This window comes from Pipra filicauda, unplaced genomic scaffold (assembly GCF_003945595.2).
Source record: "Pipra filicauda isolate LSUMZ 115617 unplaced genomic scaffold, ASM394559v2 scaffold212_size3012638_pilon, whole genome shotgun sequence".
NCBI lineage: Eukaryota > Metazoa > Chordata > Aves > Passeriformes > Pipridae > Pipra > Pipra filicauda.
Window position 1 is genome coordinate 837960 of NW_024104324.1, and position 20781 is coordinate 858740.

General features: G+C 46.1%; 1 protein-coding gene across 1 annotated transcript in view; it reads right to left on the reverse strand.

Moving 5' to 3' along the window:
* The window catches only part of RCOR1 (REST corepressor 1), an 84908-nt gene extending 69493 nt beyond the window's left edge, over positions 1–15415 (reverse strand). Inside the window, exons 1-2 of the mRNA XM_027730859.2 lie at positions 15054–15415; positions 14895–14954 (exon numbers count right to left, since the gene is read on the reverse strand). Of these exons, the coding sequence (XP_027586660.1) occupies positions 14895–14954; positions 15054–15240 (247 nt within the window). The 5' untranslated portion in view covers positions 15241–15415. The remainder of the gene's footprint in view (positions 1–14894; positions 14955–15053) is intronic.
* Between the last annotated feature and the right edge of the window lie 5366 nt (positions 15416–20781).

The window sequence follows — 20781 nt, forward strand, 5'->3', positions numbered from 1 at the left end:
CCAGGTAATCATACGCGAGGTCCCCATGCCCTGACAGCAGTACAAAGAGATGCTGCCTGGCTTCAAAGGGCAGGCAGGACAACCAACAGCAGAGTAAAATACACTGACAGGGCAGCAGAAACGCACACTTGCGATCCCACACACACCTTCGTTGCAGGTTATGGCAAGCAAGTCATTAGCTCCATGGTGACTAAGCCCAGCACAGCGGGGCCAAGTAAACAGTGCTGTGGGGACATCACACTTTGCTGATGGTCACAGGAAATCACAAGTGACAGCCACAACAGCAGGTGCCAAACACAACGTGCATCCCACTATGTACCTCAACTTCCAGGCAAACTGCTTCTGGGAAGGGCAGAACAAAAGTCACAGCGAAGAAGAGTTTAAGCTGAATGGCCTGAGCAGCTGCAGGTCTGGCAAAGGGCATGTGAGCAGAGAAAGCCACAGCTCTCCTTCCCTACGAGGAGCAAAAGGAAGGACAGGCCTGCTCTGGCTCTCCCATCACCAGGCACGCTGCATATCTGCCCAGGATGCCAGAACAGTACCCAGCCACGTATGTAAGCCCCTAACACAGACAAGGACAGCTGCTGTAGGCAGAAGCAGTAGCTCAGCTCAACGTTGATGCGTCAGGCCTTCAGACTCAGCAGCCTTTGGCTAGTTTGATACTGTCATGAATGTAGTTTCCCTTCCACCACCACCTGGCTGTCTCCTGATCTCAGGAATTCAATTCAAGACCCTATTGTCCAAAGTGTAGGAAGAGAGGATTTGCACTCACCTGAACTAGCAACCGTATGTTTAATTCATCAAGTGACAAAACAACAGAAAGAATAGCCAAGTATCTTTAGAAAAGGACACTAAAAGCATGAGATTTTTTTTTTGTTAAAATTTTGCCCACTGCTGCTTTCCAGCTGTTCTTGGTTGGTTTTCTTCCTATTCCCTGCCTCCCATATAAGACACTTAGCTTCCAGTTCTCTGACCTCACAAGTCCTTCTCACATCATTCTTGAATCTTCACTATTTCTCTCTCCTTACAGTTGCCCTCCAAGACTACAGAGCCTTGCCAAAATGCAGAAGATAAAACACATTCTTGTTGTCAAGTCAGCTTGTCCTTTTAACATATGGTACACAGAGTTTTGTTTCATCTTAAACTCAAAGCAACGAAGTTTAGCAGCCAGCTCTCATCTTGGAGAAAGAGAAATTTTAGGCTCATTAGAAAATAGCACATTAAGATTTCTATATTAGATTCATGAACATTGGAAGCTACTTAATAAAAAATAAAAATCAAAGGCAACAGAAAGGCATATTTCATACAGCCTGAGAGCAATTCTGCCATTTGTTTTAAGCTTTTCAGTAACATAACATGGCCTTTGAGTTAACATTTCATTTCCAACCACTTTAGAAATATATGACTGCTCTGTGACTGTTCTGCTCCTATGGACATTTTTGTTGGAAAAAGTAAGTCTGGATACGTACGTTCTCTAGTTAGTTCTCATTGATTCCCTAAAATAATGGGTAAAAAATCCAAGGGCATCAAAAGATGCTTCTAATTACTTTTACACTACTGGTAAGAATCAGATATTTACTCCCTACTGTATAATCCCCATGTGTCAGGTACTGTACAACTCACCAAGAAATTCTCTTTCAAACTTCCTTTAAAAATGCTTTTGTATTTTGACTACATTCTCCACCAAGCCCATACAATATTTATTAACCAAACAGGGAGAAAATTACATGCAACAGAATAGTTCTGTTGAAATTCATTACAACTGTCATTCCTAAAGCTTCCAGGTACTTTCTGAAAACATTGCCTTCTCCCCATTCCCATGAGATGCACAGATTGATGAGATACACTTCTGCTAAGGAACCTCCACAGGTAAGACTTACTCAAGTCTTGGCTATAGCTTCACTTATCATCAGGAAAGTGAATTTTAGTTAGAACTATTATGCCCAAAAAGATATGGAAAGATGGATGTCTTCTGAAGGCAGCATCCCGTATCAAATTCGTTTCCACCTAGAGCGCAGCTACTTAGAACATTTTGTTCAAACTGAAAAATTTCCAGCCCTTTGATTACAAAGGCAACCTGCCAAGTAAGAGTATAAAATTAGCACATTAGTGCAGTAGTGTCTTCCTTAGTTTGGATGCAGCATCAGTGCCTCAACTGCATGCCACAGTTTTACAGAGGTAAAACTAAGCTAAGTCTAACTAGATTCATTCTCTTCTACTCCAGAGGCTCAGAATAACTTGTACAGCATTGAAATACAGGTACTAAGCCAAATTCTGCCTACTGACAAAAGACTAAGAACAGAGTAGCAGTAAGAGAAGGCAGGCAACCCTAGCACACAAGGAAAACCCCGTTGCAACAGCCAACAAACACCACAGTACGCGAGCAGCACCCAACCATTTTATCCCTTCCTGCTGCAGGGTGTATTGTGGCACAGGTGCTTGATGCTTGCAAGTGCCAAGTCCATTTTTCAAACCCTGGTTGTAACTGCTTCTGACTTTAGAAACGTAAGTTATTTTTTAAATGCATCATCAAAAAAAGGTTAAATACAACCTTTTTCCTTTTATTCTCATGTTTGATAAACATTTCAGCAGGCACCTATCCAACTTAAGCAAGCTCTGGGTGTGCACCTGCTCCAAGCTTTGTCCTAGCCCTGGCAGCATGAATTAAATCCACTGCCTGTATTAGTACAGGCACTACATAGTCACTGGAAAGGTTTTTCCTACCTGTCTCTCTCAGAGCCTCCATTGCATCTCCTCCCACCCCCTCACCCAGCAGACACTGAAATAATTTCTGCACCCAGTAGTTTCCTTCTCTCAAGCTGAAACAAAAGGACACGCTGCTGCTACAGAGGTATTGCTGTGGGCAACACAGCAGCCACAGTGGAGTGAGAGATAACCAGACAGGGTAGCATTCAACCAAACTAAGCTGGAGACTTGGTTCCAAGAGAAGCCTGGTGTCTGCTCCAAGAGCCTCTTTCACAAGGGCTCAGGTAAGAGGGCACGAAACAGTCCCCTTCCCAGCAAGCTTCAGAGCAATAAGGACTGCTTCCAAGCCTAATTCCCCAACATCTCATTTATTTGTTTTTATGATCTCTAAAAATATTCTTATGTGGGGTTTAAGAAGTTCTGCCTTTATTTCTCCTCCCTCCTTCAAAATAACTTCAGCAAGGTGAGTACAATAGAAAACATCAATTTGCCTAAAGTAACTACTCACACACACACTTTAAACAGCTTCAGCATTTATAAAGGTCTTCTCAATCGACATCCATCCTTTCAAAACAGCAGCAGCCAGTCTCAGATCATCAGGCAAAGCAAGTGCTGCCCATCTCCACACTGGAGCAGCACATGGATGTTCCTCAGTCACTAGTTTCACCAGAGCAAACTACAAGACCTCCCAGCTCAAATCACCTTTGCTTCTGCTCCAGTAGAAAAAGTCATTTTTCACCCAAATCTACAAATGTACTCCTAAACCTTTGCCAATTTTCAGCCTGCTGGCAGGACGGCTGGATTTGTGCCTGCCTGGTTTGCACCACAAGGACTGCGCCTGACCTGTGTGGAGGACAGCTTGCTGTTTCACCTGAAACTGCCCAAGAAAAGAAACTGATGCCATGTACTCAAAATCCCAAGCAAATCTTGGGGGGAATATCATCTTAAGAACCAAACCAAGAGGACTAAAAACCCATCCGAAATACAGAAAGAGCTAGAGCACAATGCAGCAGTTTCCCAGAGAGCAGACCCACTTCTCAGAGCCAGTACACACAGGAGGGAACAATTTGTCAAGCAACTCAGCTCTTGGGCTGAAATCCAGAGGACAGCTCTGAAAAATCATCCCTTTGCCACCAAGTTCCCACCAGCAAGCCTCTCTCCCAAGTTATTCGATACTTGCATAATGCCTAAGAGGGGAAGAGAGCTGATGAGAACTTCAGATGAGATCCAGCTGTACCCTCCCAGCTCCCCTCAGCACACACAACCATGAGCCCAAGGCTGAGACTACAGCAAAAAGAAAAGCTCTTCAGAGCACCTGCGTGTCCTCACTGCATCAAAACTCACCGCTCGCAGATTTAAGTTAGTCAGCAACCTCAAGGTTTGCTTTACTCACAAAACAGGCAAGGAGACCTCCCCTCTCTCCAAATTCACAGGACAGGCTTCAGAGCTACTCCGGGCAACTCAGCCTCAGTGCCCATCAGGCAGGGGCTGGCTAGAGGTTCCAGATGAGTGCTCGGTCGGCTCCCAGGACAGCCCTGGCTGCAGGAAAGATCAGCTCCCTCACTTTTCTCACGCATCTGTTTGCTCACAGCAGCAACAGGTCACAAGAGTAACACTACTGTCCAGAGAGATAGATGTTCTACCAGCTAAAGTGGGGGGAAGCATGTGTTCCTACAGGAGCAAGCAGCACCTTGAGGCTTCCACAGAATTTAGGCTGAAATTCTTCAGTGATGGAAAAAAAAAAAAAAAAGAAGCCTTAAGGAGCCTGAAAAGACAAAAACATCACTGCTATGTAAATGGTTGAAAAGCAAGCTGACACCATGCACAGAGATGCATCAAAGTTGTAAAAGAGGCTAAGGGACAGAGTCCTGCTACATTTTTCCCTCTTTTAGCGCAAAATTGTAACAAAGTAAAAATCATGACTACTTTCTTCCAACCTGAAGGAGAACTTGCAACAACAACTACAATGAAGCTCAGACACGGGTGTCTCTCCTGGAGAGACAAAGTACCAGAAAAGAGGGCTCAGGAGCACAGAGAAGAGCACAGAAATCCAAGCAGGCCTGGGTTAGTAAGAGGGTGGACAGATAGGATATAAAAACTGTACTAAAACTCTAACGAAAGTGGGAGAACCACAAATAGCAACTTAGGAAACAAAAAAAAGGGCTGAGCCACTCTACAGGAAAGCAATCTTTTCTTATAAGAGTTGACTGCAAAAACATTTGGGGCAAACCAAGCAAGTAGGCTTTCTCCCCAGAAGTAAGTAATTTTTGAAAGGACAAACAGGGACAACTGCTGTTTGCTAGGGTGGTCGGAGGGAAAAGGGATAGCAGTGAGGCAAGGTGCAAAGAGAAAACAACTTCAAAGCAATTTCTGTGGGAGGTTAAATTAGGTAAGAGTGTATTTTGCTTAGAAAGAAAAAGAGCAGGTGGTAATTGGGAGCATCTCTATAAATGGCCTTATTCCAACAGGAATGACAGTTACTGCACAGCAAATGTTTATAAAATAAAAAAGATCCGTTTAAACGAGTGGCCAGAGCATAACTAATTACTGCTGTGATACAGGAAGCCAACAGCTGCAGGGACAAAGGCAGGCTGGAGCACAGCCCTCAAGAAGCATACGGGGCCCATCACTCCCTTAAAGTTTGGGCCTCCAATTCCCTTTGGGCCCCTATAAAGTGCCATACGTCCTTGGTCAGGCATTGACAACAAAAACAACATGAGGGAGTGGGCTACCCTTGTTTCTTGAGCACCTAGTGCCAAAACACAGGCTTGGGACAAAGCAACTTAACAAGTTAAAAGGTCTACACCAGTTCATCCAGCACATGCCAGCAGCTGCACCAACAGTATGCAAAAGCAATGCAAGTTTTGAAGGTGTTTACCTTGCCTTAGTCATAATTTTAAGTTTTTACAGCCAGAGTTTAGAAACGATCTTGTGATATTTTAAGCCTATGACCTTTGTTTAGAGTGTATGTCGCTTTAAGCAGTATCTATTTTAACGCAGGCTAAAGCTTTTAGACTATCCGAGCGGCACAATGGTTTTGCATTGGGGGGCACATCACTTTACTTCGCAGCACTTGGTTTTTTAGAAAAGGTGGCGTCAAAACCTACTTGCTGGAACTCCCAGCCCCCCCAGCCACCACGTACTCATGATTCAGATGTGCAGGAGGGGTTTGTCCCAAGGTGAGGGGGCACGTTTGGGGCTGGTTTCATTCTGCCAGCCTAAAGACAAAGACTCAGAATTTGGGGTGAGCCAAGTTATCTTCCCCCACAAGAGGTACAATATCTGGAGTGGGGATTTTTTTGTTGTTGTTTAGACTACTTAATGCACACATTGAGCTGGGTCTGCCTAGCAACAAGTTAGAGTTTTAAACTTGTATCATCCTACTTGTGTTCCCATGGCTACTGTCATGAACGGCGTGGTGGCAGCTGCACAAATCAGCACAAGGGTCCCAAGAGGGACATCTTTAAGATTCCCAGACAGAAAACAATACCAAGAAAGTACAAATGCTACACCTGGTATGCCTGCCTGCCTTTACAGCCCCTACTCCTCCCAAAAGCACCCACACCAGCTCCCTCCTAAGGATGGAGGGATATCAGCCATAGAAATAGATGTGCACACTGGTATGTACTGATCATTTTACACTCTTTGGAACAAAAAAGCTTGGGTTACAGATGCGGCACTTTTAGCTTCTCACACAGCTGTTAGCAACCTAAATGCAGAACCACACACAGCTCCAGCCAACAGTGCCTGCTACATGGGGCAGTGAGCTCTCAACAAAGAGTGGGGAGCAGCTGAAAAATCCCCCTCCCCCCCATTACCATTCACACCTGGCCAAAACTCAAACCAATGTTATTGATGGGAACAGAGGGATGAGTTTAGACACCCAAAGAAGGTGGGAAGTCAGAGGCAACAGAGAAAACTCGACATTTCAATGCAAGCTGCAAGTAAAAAGTTGCTTCGAAAGCAATGCTCTAATGTGGACCAGATTTTCCTAGTCCTGCCACTTCAGTTCTTCTACAGGGAAGGCCATTTCCTACTCAAGAGAGGTTTTTCTTAGTCTTCATCCATGCCCAAACCCTTTGTTTAACTAGAATCTCTATGTGCCCTCCCCAGGGACCAGTTAATAGGAGAGGGCAGGCATTGTACCCCTGCATGCGAGCCTTGTTTACATGTATTCCTTAGGGATTTCTGAACCCAGAAGCCACAACTATGATTACACATTTGTTACACTGTGCTTTCACAGTAGGCTTATAAAGCCTAGAAGGATACCAATTCAAGGTCATGTACATTAATAATTATTTTCAAGACCAAACTTTCAAAACAAAGTCTCTGTATGAACTCAGACTCAACCTGATAAGACATCCAGTCATCTAAAAGTACATGCACCTGCTATCACAACAGGTTATCAAAGATACCTATAGACAGCAGAACTAAAAAGATGCAATAGACAGCCACGTGGTTAATTAGACAAGTGCAATACAAAAATAAGCTGTTGGCTCTTTCAGGTTTTGTGAAATCCATCCAGGTGAAGAGCACGGGGAGAAGGGAGGTGGCAAGGAAGATAAAATAACTTTAAGGACAAAAAGTCACAACCTTAAACTCCTGCCCCTAATGGGGCAGGGAAATATTTTTGTACAGACACACCTAGTTACAGACACAGAGTACCTATGAGACCCTACTGATGTCCCCTAGACACACCTGCATGATAGGAGAACAGAGCTGAAGGGGAAGAATAGACTAGAATTTCCTCCTGGGAGTGGATTTTTTGCAATTTTATCACACTGCTGCAGCCTCCTGCCCCCAAAGAGGCAACATTTACCTATACTTCCTTTATCAAGTTCAAAGAGCAAGCTACTGCATAGAGCTGAATTTAAGATACTTGGAAAGGTAGGTTAAACTCACTTGTTTCATCTCAAAATTTTACTTGAGGAGTAAAGTAAATTTATTGAGTTTGACCTACAATACTTAAAGGCAGTCCCATCACAATGTGTTGCATTTCAAAACAAACAGTGAGAAGAGCACAAAAGCAGCCCAGTTCTCCAATATGCTGGAGAAACTGCCACTGCCTTGACTGAGCACATCCTCTTGCACTTTCAAAAGCACAAAGTCATCAAAACTTTCACATGGAACAATAAATTAAAAGCTTGTAAAGTTTAAAGAAAGAAACACCTCATCCAGCATTCCTTAAAAAGTACTTTTTAAGATCAAGTTTATTTTACAAATCAACTCCATATTTTCAAGAACTGAATTTCAAACTGCTCTTTCCAGTTTAAACACTTAAGAACACAGGATTGCTCATCTCGTTATCCTGTCAAGTCAAAGCCTCAGAAGACAAGGTCACCCAGTGCAGAAAGAAGTACAGACCTCCTAGGAAGGGGCATGCTCTAATTACCCCAGCGTTTTCTTTTTTATTTGGTCTCTGGGCTCCATCAACTACGAGTCAACATGTCTCAATCTCACACTTGGAATAGGTAAGGCAAGCCTTGGCCACAACCAGAAATTGTCCTGTGCGAGGGAAGCAGGGACTAGCACTAACCACGAGTTTCTGAGGAGCCAGTTACTTCACATTCACCTGCCTGGCACATATTAAAAAATTACATATTAAAGTTACAACACAGTTAAACACACAGGCATGTCCACCAAAGCACTGTCACCTATACCACTCTGAAGGTATGTGACAGGACTAGAGCCCACTCTAAGCCGCATTATACCGTGCGCCTTGATCACAGAGGCAAAGATTTCCGAGCTAATTATAATGACTAATCACAGGGAGCTCTAAGCCTTCACTTGGCCAAGTCACAGACCTAACTAGGACTGAAAACAAGAGTTTTAAGAGCACCTCATTAAGCAGCAGGAACCAACTATGAAGAACAAAGCAGTCACTCTACCTAGTATTAATTCCAGTCCAGCCATTAATACATTTGTCAGTACATGAGACAGCTATTACCTCCACATACAAACACTGCATGTGCCAGGCAGGGAAGGAAGCCACAGGCTTTGGCTACACCGAGACCTGTTTGTTTACTACAGCATTAAGGTCTGAGAAGGATGTTCTCGGTACTATTTGAATAATGAGAAAGCTCCAAAAGCCATGCCTTGAAATATGTTCGAGTGGGAGTTGTGCTCACCACCAGAAGCCTCTGAACCTCTTCACAGGATGAGTGAACAGGCTGGGTGAAAGCTGACTACAGAACAATGTAGGCTTAAAAATGGTCTCCCTCAGGTGAGCAGCCCAGAGGTAAAAAAGATACGGCACCAAATCAACAGCTGAACTCCTGCTGAGGTGCCAGAGATATGGATAATAAAGTTTCCAACTTGAGCACGACTCTTTCTCCAGGGTAGATTTGAAAAACAGAGGATAAGCTGAAGTGTCAGCACCTACATGTCAGCTTCGTTCTCCTAACGCAGTAGCGGGAGCGCACTCTCTCCTGCCATGGTGATTGGACCAGCAGCGAGCACCACTGACAGAATGAGATGAGACAGACTCACCCACACACCAGCAGAGTTGCCAGCACAGTAAGGAGGCAGCAGAAGTCACCTTCCCCCTTCCTCAAGGCCACTGGGGACCAGCCTGACCTTGAGAACCCCTTCAGACTGTACCTAAATGCCTATGGGGGTAAGACGAAAAAACAAGGCTTTGGCAACAACTTCTGGTGGAGCGCCTGTTGAGGACCTTCTCATCTGCTCTGCACTGCAGCACATACAGAGAGGCTGTGACCTCTGAGGAAGAGGACAAGACAAATACAGCCCCTGAGGAAGAATGGGGTTGAGCAGACAACCAGGGGGAAAAACTTCTCCTCTCCCACCAGTTTAAGAGAAAACCTGCAAAACCCAAATTTTCCACCACCTAATTCTGAAAACACACTCTTGTTGGGCATGATGCACATCTCAAACAACAGTGAAAGACTCAAGGTGCACATGGTTTACCAAGACACCAGGCAGCCTCTGTCAGCCCAAACACACTGGGCATTAGTTCATTATGGTTTGATATTTCTGATTAGATCAAACATCCTGATAACTCTTCCTTCTTTTCCGAAGGGACTGTTGAACTAAGGGAGTTCCTGCCTGTTGCGTTTAAGGCATAGTCATTTGAGGAGATGAGATAGCTTTCCAGGATACCAGTATTTCCAGTTTCAGGAGTTTGGTTTTGACTCTTCCACTTGCTTAGACGGTGATTGCAAAGTCTCACCTGAAGAGCACTTCTTTTTTTCCTCATCCCCTTTCTGATGAGTCCGTTCATCCAAACGCCATTTTCTCTTACAGCCATTAATACTCAGACTACTCACAAACTATTAGGACTGTGAGGATCAAGACTAGCTGTAAACAAAGAAACAGAACAAGCTGGCTGGGAGTTGGACTTGTGAAGTGGAAGTCATAAGGGGCTTTTAACAACCTCTTGTTAAAGGGCTACAGTCCCAGCTGCATAGGCCAATAGGTGCTTCTGCCCAGAACCCCATGAAGCAGCTGATGATACAACCTAATAAAACATGGCCTTTGCAACCACCAGAGCAATACAGCAATTCTAGGGGAATCAGCCACCTAGGGGCTGTCCCAATATTATACTTTCAACCTTTGATCCTAAATAGGCAGAGGGTGGGCACATTTTAACAGCCAGAATTGGATGGACAGATGAAATCACCAGTTTCCTCCCCTAGGACACGACCATGCTACCACTTCCCCACAGTGATCAGGCACTCCAGATCAGAAAAGCAGACTACGTTGTTGGGGTTCTTTTACTCCCTCTTTGACACAACTACACTGACAGAGTATCTCCCTACATTGAAAAGGGTTGCTGGTTTCTCCCCCCCCTCATTTTTTGGTCTGGAATATCCACTGTTGGTGCAGGAGCACACAGAGCATAGCTAACAGTGAGCACCAGAGAATGAGCTGCTCAAGGACTAGAGACATTAGTGAGCACCCTCCAGCAGGCTTTTCTGAACCAAGAGGTGAAAGCACCTTCCACCATTTTTACTTTAATTCTTATGGTACAACAACAAAAAAGTGGGAGAAGAGCAGCATTGCAAACGAGGGATTGAAGTCTCCCAACTGACATACATCCCAGATTTGCATTTCTACAACAAGACACTATTGAGTCAAACTTGCTTTTTCTCATCTATTTCCACTGGAAAGAGCCCCAGAAGCTGTTTTTCAAAGATGACCAACACAACCACTGTCCAAAGATACATGATGTGGCATGTATTGTTAATGCCATTGCAACAAATAAGGAAATCTGAAGTTTTAACGCTATAAAGGAGAAAAAAACCAAAAACTTCATCTGCCTTCAACACAAGTCAAAATTTGGGAGTAACTGTTCTCTTAAGGGAGTTATTTAACACTCCTCAAAATTATGGCAATTTTAATCGTCAGTTAAATTCATTGACTGTGTTAAAGTGCTCACTAATGCTTTCTTCCTCCTATTTTCAGTGTTCCAACAGCATAAGTTAATAAGCAACAAATAAAATGGTCAAGTACAATATCAGAGCTTCCCTATACGAAAGATTTTTTCTTTTTAGCTTTAGGATATGCAATGTTTCCTTTCACTGAGTTTTTCCATTAACAAGACATGTGGGTTTCATTTGTATGGATTAAAAGAATCATAATAGTTTTCCCTCTTCAAAACCTTCCGTGTCTCAGTTTCCAAACTCCCAAGAAATGCTGACCTACCAATATCAGCCTTTGTTTAACGGACAGAATTTTTGGCTGGCAAATATTTGACTCTGAGCTTTAATAAGACAAGAAATAGCAGACAAAACAGCAATTTTTCACATCACATATGTGAACTCAGGGTCAAAAAGTGAAACAGAGCAGAAGTGCAAGTTTTACTGAGTTTACTGAGCTCTGACATGGGACTTTCAGCCCAAAAAGTTTTGCCTATTCTTCTCTCAAGCTGAATTGGCTTCTTTAGTATACACATTGTCTCTGAAAAAGCCCTGCCTTTACAGTACAGCTATTCTTATATAAATAATAACAGAGGTGTAAGTACTGTAACAATAATAATAAAAAAGGTGTATGTTTTTGAGAGAATAAAAGAAGTGGGATCAATGCAGTGAGAACTTAGTTTCTCAAACTAAGGAGAAACTGGGATAGGTAAAAAAGCTAGCAACATTAACTTTGGCAAAGAACCTATAAGCTCTGTCAGCACATGGAATAGGCCTTGCCACTGTAAAGAGATTTACTAAAGGAGCTGAGAGTAAGAACCACCTCTTACAGAGGATTCCAGCCACAAGCATTTTTACAGACAAAGAATCACATCAGGCCCTTCCTTGGCCACTGCCACAGCAAGTTTTAGCCACAAGGAATATTAAAAACTAACACCAAGGTATTTTAATCCAGAATGTGAACTTGTCATTTTCTGGTTCCAAGGATGAAGCAAAAACAAAGAAGCACAACTCTTAACCATTTCCCTCTTACTCTACTAAAACAGGGAAGAGACAAGCACTTTCTGTCCTTCTCCATGATAACAAAAAGGTGGTGAGGTCCCTTTCCTGTCTAAACCTAGGCAATCATTGAGAACACTCTCTACTTTCAGGTCATACAACGTAGTAAATTTTTTCTCTTCTCTGACTATTTCATTTATGAAACCCAAATCGACATCCTGCCTTGCTCTACCTCTCTTTTCTCCTGTAGCTTCACAGAAATGGATTTCAGAAAAGCTTTCCTGATTTCACTGCTCTTTGCAGCAGCTCACATGTGGCCGAGAAGTGAAACAAAATTAAAGGCTTTCTCTGCCCCTCTGCATGGGGACAGAGGAACACCCACATAAGAATGCTGATGTAAGAATCAGTAGTTACAGATATACCTCAAGCCAAACACGAAGTATAGCTGAGCATTAAATTAAAAAAAAAAAAAAAAAAAGAAGTACACACAAGGCCTGGTCTGTGTTATTTTCCCCTCAGACACAGCCACAGAGGCACAAGCACTCCGCATTTTCCCAGCCAGCTAACCTGAAGGTGAAAGCCTCCACAACTCAACAACAACCAACCTTCAAGGATCCTTTGGTCAATCAGCCCCTCAAATTTCTAAAGAGAAACAGACCCAGCATCTGTGCACTCTGATAACACTATTCCATAGATTTAACTTTCTAAATGACCAGCAAGACAGGACAATTTAATAGTTTCAGTCAAACGGTCTTAGCACAGCACGTTAGGCTTATTTAGGGTTTTCTTTCTTAAAGAGAGAAACCAAAGAGACATAACAGATGAACACAACTTGGCTTTTAGCCTTTAGGACCAAGAAGAGATGACAAAATTCAGGGAACAAGCTGGCACTGCAAAATTATCCCTGGGTAGTTCCACGAGCCAGGAAATCAACTCTTCAATACTCAATCAGACAAAAGTTCACCCCAAACTTCTTACCTAACAAGTATACTTTCAAGAACCAGAGTAAAAAATAGAGACCAATACAGGAGGATCTGATGTCCATTCAGGTCATCAGAGGACTGTGCATTCACTTCAGGTAACCCTACTATGAGCTTGCTATATTACACTGTGTACTCAAACACCAGTACCTGCTGATCCTGTGCTAGGGTACATATTACTGAGAAAAAAATTTGTTTCTTCACATCACACACTTCCTCTCTCCCTCCTACTCCACAGAGCACAGAAAACAATAACCTTTGTATAGGTCACTGTATGCCTGTGAGTTTAAACCAGAACAATGTACAGCTGAGCACATATCAGTGAGGAAGGGGCTCACAGTATTTTTTCCCCCCTCCGTCTATTATGTTACAGAAATGAATTGCACAAAAAAGCATAATTCTCCAGGGTGACCAAAAAGCCCAAGTATTGTTGTGATACGTGGCTGAATAGCCAGTGTGATGCACGCTGTGTGTGTTACAGAAATGTTACGTTTGACCTACAGATTGAAAACCAGTGTCAACTGCTGCCTAACCAACTGCTCCCCCTCCCTTCCCCCCCCCATCTCCTCCTCCTCCTCCTCCTCTCCCCGCCCGCCCCCTTTTTCCTCCTGGTCAACCAAGAAACGGAGCTCCCATGTGCCAAGACCTTGCATCTTATTTTGTCATGAAAACGAAGGGGGGAAGGGGTGGGGAAAAATTATTCTGTAAATAAATACAAGTAATACTGAACTTAAGAAAAAAAATCCTCTTTACCCTGAGACCTGAACAGTTAAGAACAAACATACTTAATAATAAAAAAGGTATCCAACATTAGTGCACAGTCTGAGGATGACCCACGAGAAACCTTTTTCCTGAACCCACACAATAGTAACTCTAAGGATTATTCGATAAAGAGACACCGTGGCTTTCCACACTATTCTTTTTGTTTTAAGGCGAGAGGTGCGGAGGATTCAATTAAGTTTGGGCTGGGCAAAGGGACAACTCCAAACGCTAGGATCTTCAGCAGGCAGGAGGAGGGTTTTCGCTGGCTTCAACCTCCACTTACAAAGGAACAATACCCAAAAAAAAAAAAAAAAAAAAAAAAGCTTAGATTTCAAACTAAAGAGGTCAACAGCCTGTCTTTCTATACACGGAGATACATCAGTACTAACGTGCTTCCAGCACCTGCCTTTCAGCACAGCCCCAATTCCTTTGTTTGCTCAAAATTTGCTTCCATACCACTTTAAATTAGCTTACAAAGAACCGCAGCGGAATAGCTGGAACGTGAAACAATAATTTTTTTGGAGGAGGGAGGCGAGCAGCTTCTTAGGAAGAGAGAAAATTAAAATACAGACCCAAGTCACTTCTAAATACCTTCGAAAAAAATATTTGTAACTTGATGTCTTCTAGTTCCACACCTATCACTGAGACTACAGAAACACGAGTTCAGGAGAGGATAGAACAAACAAAAAAAAAAAAAGGGGAAAGAAAGAGAGAAAGAAAGAAAGAAGAAAAAAAAAATCCCACCCAACTGCCATCTCCTGCCTCCTCCAGCCCTGCCAGCTTCCCTGTTCCTCCCTGCCTGCAAAGCGCCCTCTGGAAAGCATCGAGACTTCTTTTATCAACCGTGTGCGTTGGGGAAGGGGGGAGGAAGGGGAGGGGGGGGTCCTTGTTCTTGCTCTGGGTGTTTGAGACTAGAATTAAGGGAGGATTATTTTTGGACCCCTTCCGATGAGAGGAGCCCCGGGTACCCCACCCCCACCCCCCAGGGGGCTCCGCTCATCGGGAGGGGTCCAAAGCACTAGATGAGAGGGGAGGAGTTGTCCCCCCATAAAATATAATAAAGACTTACCGGGGTCGAAATCAGGGACCACCGCTTGGTACTGCGGCCCGACCCTCATTCCGCCGCCAGCTGAGGGAGGCAGAGGGACAAGCGTTACCCGCGTGGGCCCAAGCGGCCCCTTCCCCCCCCCCCCCAAAAAAAAACCCACCCCCCCCTCCCGCTCCTCACCGTGCTCCTCATCGCTGGAGGACCCCGAGCTCCCCTCCTCCCAGGAGTTCCCGCTGCTGTTGCCGTTGGGGGCGGCGGATAAACTTTTACTGCCGCCGTTGTTGTTATTATTCGCCCCGGCGGCGTTGTGGTTCCTGCCCCGCCGTTTCCCCGAGACCTCCGGGCCCTTCTCGATCATGGCTGGCATTTAGGGGAGGAAGGGGGGGGGGAGTGGAGAAGAAGGGAAGGGGGGGGATCAGAGTTTAAAAACTGCGGGGGGGGGGCTGTGGGAGGCGCCAAGGGCGGGCGGGAGCCGGGGCGGGCCGGGCCGGTGCGCGGCGGTGGCGGCGCTGCTACATCCCCCACCGCGATCGCCCCGAACTTTGAGGCTCATCCCAGCCCTGCGCTGGGACTCCGCTCAACCTGCGCTGCTGCCCGCCGAGAGCCCCGCCCCTCCCGCTCCCGCCGCTGCCCATTGGCCGAACCTACATTTTGGGAGGCCATCCCGCCCGCCCATTGGCCGGCGCCGCCTGTCCATCGCAGCGGCCCCGCGCTTCCGTTCGCTGGGCGCGGCGGGGGCGGAGCGCGGGCCGTGCGTGTGTGCTGGAGCCGCGATCTCTCCGCCCGGCGATACCTCTGCTCCCCGCTCCCCTGCTCCGGGCCGAGCGGGGAAGAGGCGGGCCCACAGCTCCCGCTGGGGAGCCTCTCCTCGGCCGCTCCCCCGGCCCGGCCCGGCTCCGCCGCCCCGCCGGGAACTCAGTCCCGGGAGGAGCGTGGCGAGGGACTACTTTGCCCCCCCTCCACCTCCCCCCGCGGCGGAAGGTTACAGCGCGGTTTGAATGGGATTCCCTACAAAGCTCCGTTTCCCTGGGGGATCTGAGCCCGGCGGGGTCGGAGGTCTGTGATCCTCGTCTTCGGGACGGCTCCTGTCGGCAGCACCGGCCACAGCCCGCCGAGGGCAAGGGTGTCCCGGCGGCCGGAGGGGGCGGCCCCGCCGGAGCGGCGCCGAGGTTGCGGGACAGCGCTGGGACTGGGGGCGCTCCTGCTGCCCCGAGGGAACGGCAGCATCCCGCCGGGAAGCGGGACCGCACGGACTGGGGTCCGCGGTGCAGCCTCGCCCGCAGGGCGCTGCCACTACCCCCGGGGCAGAGCCGCCCGCCGCGGGGCTCGCACGGTGCCGAGGAGCCGCTGCCGCCCAGCTCCGCTCAAGTAACTCCTGAGTTCCCCCATCCTCGCTCCCGTGCTGAGCCGGGATTCGCGCTGGGGGCCCGGCCGAGCAACAGATCCGGCACCCCGGATTCCCACATTCCCAGCGGCGCGCCCGGTTCCCCACGCGGCGGAGGAGGACGAGCCGGCCGGGATCAGGAATCCTTCCCGGGCGCGGCCGCGTCCCACGCCCGGTGCCTTCCCCCGGGGTGACCCAGCAGCGAGCGGCTGCCTCGCCGCCGGCAGCGCTCCGGGAGCGGGGCGAGGGAGGGAACAAAAGGGGCAGCGGGACCGCTTTCCCTCCCTTCGTCACACGAGGCTCCTGCCGGGAAAACCTGCACGCCGCGGGGGAGAACTGATGGGGGAGGAGGGACGGGAACGGGGAGTCCGGACCCGCCCTGGCTAAATGGGCAACCAAAGTATGTATAGACCGCTCGCTGTTATTTTGCGACTCGGACTGTACGTCAGGATGAGGCAACGCAATGCACGATCATGGAAAGCAGCTTGTGGGGTGTGTCTGCTATTTTCATTCAAATTAACTTCTGTAGCAAGTTGGGTTTTTTATTGGCCTGTGCAATTAAAAGTGCCATTTGACTAGCAGCGGTTATCTCGTATCAGCCAAACTGTCCCCAGCCACTCCCCGCCTCCCTCTGCCATTTTAATCCAAGAGAATTTGCACAGGGGGAGGGGGAAAGAGCTGCCGAGGGAGAGCCGTGGTCTCCAGCCCTGGGCTTATCCTTCCCTCTCTATGCTGTGCTTAAGATTATCAAAATCATTTCACTTCTAGTTTAGACACGGTATTTTCTCCATTAAAATTAGGGAAAGAAATACCTTTTTGAAATGCATGGTAGTTTGTTTCAGCATACTGTCGTCTTTACAATATCTCCTTTCTCCTCTACACTCGGTATGTGTGTTGTTTGTACGTACTGACATGCACAGTTTCCTTCATGTACACATGCGTGTACCTGTGAATATTTATTCAACACAGTTATTTAACGCAGAAAAACTGAGCTCACTTTCGCTGCATTAAAATAACTTTTGCTAGCTCACAATGCTAAATTTTATGACTATGACTCTTGATCCCACACTCTTTAAAAATATCAGCTCTAAATCAGGGGAGTAATTAGTGATGCTCTTAAACCCCAGCACTGACAGCCACAAATATTTTCCAGTGTGAAGTGTATTACTTCTGTAGTGCAGAATACATTTTCATGATAGACAGGAATGCAAACATGGCTGAGTGTTCGTTATCCTTCTCTGTACTCTAGGATTTCTACACCAGAAATCCTAACACTCTAGGATTTCTACACCAGAAATCCAAGAGCAGGAAAGGAACACCCACTCTTTCATTTAAAAATGAGCTTGAGTGAAATTCAAAAGGTTTCTCCATTGCTTTTGAAAGTCCCACCACTTAAAAAAAAAAAAATAGGCTTACCCAAGACTTAGGCTGAAACACACTTGAACTTGAACCCAAGACCACAGACGACATTGGGAAGCTTGTGCGTACAGTTTACACTGAGACGTGTGTACAGCTTTGCAAATTGGGGCCTAATTTTTGTCTTCACTTCCTCTCTCTCCTTCCCTCCCTCCTCCTCTCTTTATAGCCATTACCCACTTAGGCCCCAGGATTAAAATATTAAGTCAATCATCTAAATTATTTATAACAAAATTTCACTCATTTAAACTGTTGAAACAACATTTACTGCCGCTTCGCCACTGTTTGCCTTTCCCAAAGCCATGGCCCCTGCAGCTCCTCCTGGAAGCAGGATTGAGCAGTGCAGTCCACCCCCAGGCTGGGGGAGCAGTGTATTCCCTGTCCCCCATTCTGCTTGGCAGTACCATGAGGGAGGCCACCGCTGCTGAAGCCATACCCTGGGGCAGTAGGGCACACTCTACCCCTCCTGCTCTGTGACCCCAGCAGAAGATAAGGAGATGCCCAGGAACAGCAGCAGATCTCTGCCTTCTGCCTTGGGTGCCAAAGGCTGCATGTGTGCACTCTGTGCATGTGTGTATGTCCCCAAAGCAGGAAGTCTTGGCATTGTCACTGTCACTGCAGTTTGCACCTGTCACAGCTGTTGTCCCAGGCCAACAACATCCTCTTCACCCACAGCAGGGCTCCTATTTATTTTCAAACCTTTCTGCAGAAATTCATAAGCCCTGAACAGAACATCTCTGATGTTAATGGGAGCTTTTTATTTCTAACCATTGAGAAAATTTTTTGTGCTTGTTTCTTCTTCCTGAACACTGTGGTGGTGGGTTTCTTTCTGCTTCGGCTTTAGCCTGAAGTTATGAGGGTGTTCCAACCCAGCACTACAGATTTTGGGGGTGTTCTTGAAGGAAACTTCGAAAAATTCTTTTCTGGCCATAAAGAAAACTCTTTGCAGAGTGTGGGTGAACATGTACACAGAAACTGTACACAAAACACAGAATTGTGTTTTATTTTTTAGCAGCAGTAGTGAATACACTTTTATCAGCCTCTAATACAAGTGCCAGAAGAGCAATGAATTCTACTCCTCTGGCTCGTGCTGTTTGCTCTGCAGAAAACCTGTGTTAAAACTTATTTTGAAGTTCTGCAAGGTGGGACAGATGAGGAGGAAACCCCTTGAGCACTAAGTGAGTCTATGGTGTGTGGGGGTCTTGTTTACCTGGATCAAAATTCTATTGAGACACATTAGGCCATGATCCCACATGTGACTGTGCACACCTGTGTGACCTGCCAAGGCTCACCAAGAGGAGTTTCGTGCATGATCTGCAACAGACTGAGTTATGTAAAGCAGGGATGATATTTTCCCTAGATCCTGAGCTTGACTGCAACTTCTGGACATTACTGAAATGTAGTGGTTAACCTGCTCAGCTATTTAGATATCAGACCAAAAAAGGTGGGAAAAAAGGTCTCCTCCTTATATAAAGACAGTGTTATTGTTGCATGTGTGTTGTAACCTAACAGGTTGCATGAGGCAGGACTGTCTTTTTAAATAATTTCTTGAAATTTGTTTCTCTTTGTCAAGGGAAAAGCACCTCTCCTTGCCAGTTTTTAAGTGAAAACTTTTCTTATTGCCTTTAACCCTGTCACTCCCACAAGTGAAATACAGATGAAGTAGAAATGCAGCCAGGATGCCAAACAACTGAGTAGCCTTCATTCCCTGGATGAAAAAAAAAGTGTCTTCTGCCTCTTTCTTGGTCTCCTTCCTTTTGAGACTTTTCCCAGGGCAGCAATGCTCATCATGCATCCTCAGGGCTGCCAGTTCTTGCGACAAAGGGTTACGAGAGCTAAAACCCTACCCATTTGCTGGAGCTGTAGAAAGCAGCTCTCACCTCTTTTATACAGTATTTTCCTTGAAAACAGACATGCTAAAAATGCTTACCCCAGTGAGAATGTGCCTGTGTGTTTACACAAGTATATATGTATGTATGTATATATATATATATACACACATATATATTTGGTTACTAGTAGTAAAAGGGACAATTAATCATGCTCTGGACTGATTGTTTTTAATACTGAAAGGCTATTAATCAGGAAAATGTTGCCTTTTGAACAAGATGTTTATACAGTCAACACTATGGATTGTTTTTTTTCCCCCTGGTGCTAAGCTGCCTGCTAATGCAGAGCGGAAGTCGGGTTTATAATCTCTTACATTAGAACTTCATGCTCCAAGTTCGACAACAATTTTGGCTGGAATTTGGAAGGAATGCATGGGAGTTGATGCCTGGTTCTCTTAGATTTCAAGGGGACTTGGGTGTTCAAACCCAAAATCTCTGGAAGCATTTACAAGCCTAAAAGACAGAAACAGGCATCATGTGCAAATTTCAAAAACACCCCCTCCTGCTGAAAAAAACCCAAGGGGCATCTAATTTCACTTTAATGTAACTAAAAGACTTTTAAAATCTGTCCCTAAATCTCTTGCGAGCCTTTGCAAATTTGTCCTTGGAGCCTTTCAGCCTGAAAGTTGCTTTTAGAGAAGGAATAGTATAGCAAATTTTAATCCAAACTTTTATTTCCCACTGGAGAGAATGGCTCATATCCTGTAGTGAGTGGGAGGCCAGCGGAAAAAATAGAGGGGGGAACTATGGTGGGAGTGAGAGGGTGCAGAGAGGCAGCTGGGGCTGGATCAGCAGCAGGAGGCAGGAAAAGGGATGCTGGCAGCTGCAGGGTAAGCACGGCAGGACTAGGGGAGCCACAGCAGCCCAGGAAACCATGTCTTGGCTTGAAGCAAAGCTCCAGGCTGATCCGGAGGGCAGGCACTAAGGGCTGGCCCTGGGAGGAAGGAGAGGATGAGATTGAAATCCTGCACAGGCAGAGGCTGACGACACCAGGGAGAGCAGTGGGACAAACACACGACATCTTGGCACAGGCAGAATTTGCTGTGTATCCCAGCAAAGTATGGACACAGACTCTAGTGGTTTTGTTTCAGCGTCCATGCTAGGAGCTATTTCACAGCCTGTGAAGCTGATGGGAATAGGAATCATCCATCTGTCTGTGCTCTCGTGTGCATCCCCTTAGCAGGGTTTTGACTCCTGGGGTGTATGGCTTTCCCTGTCA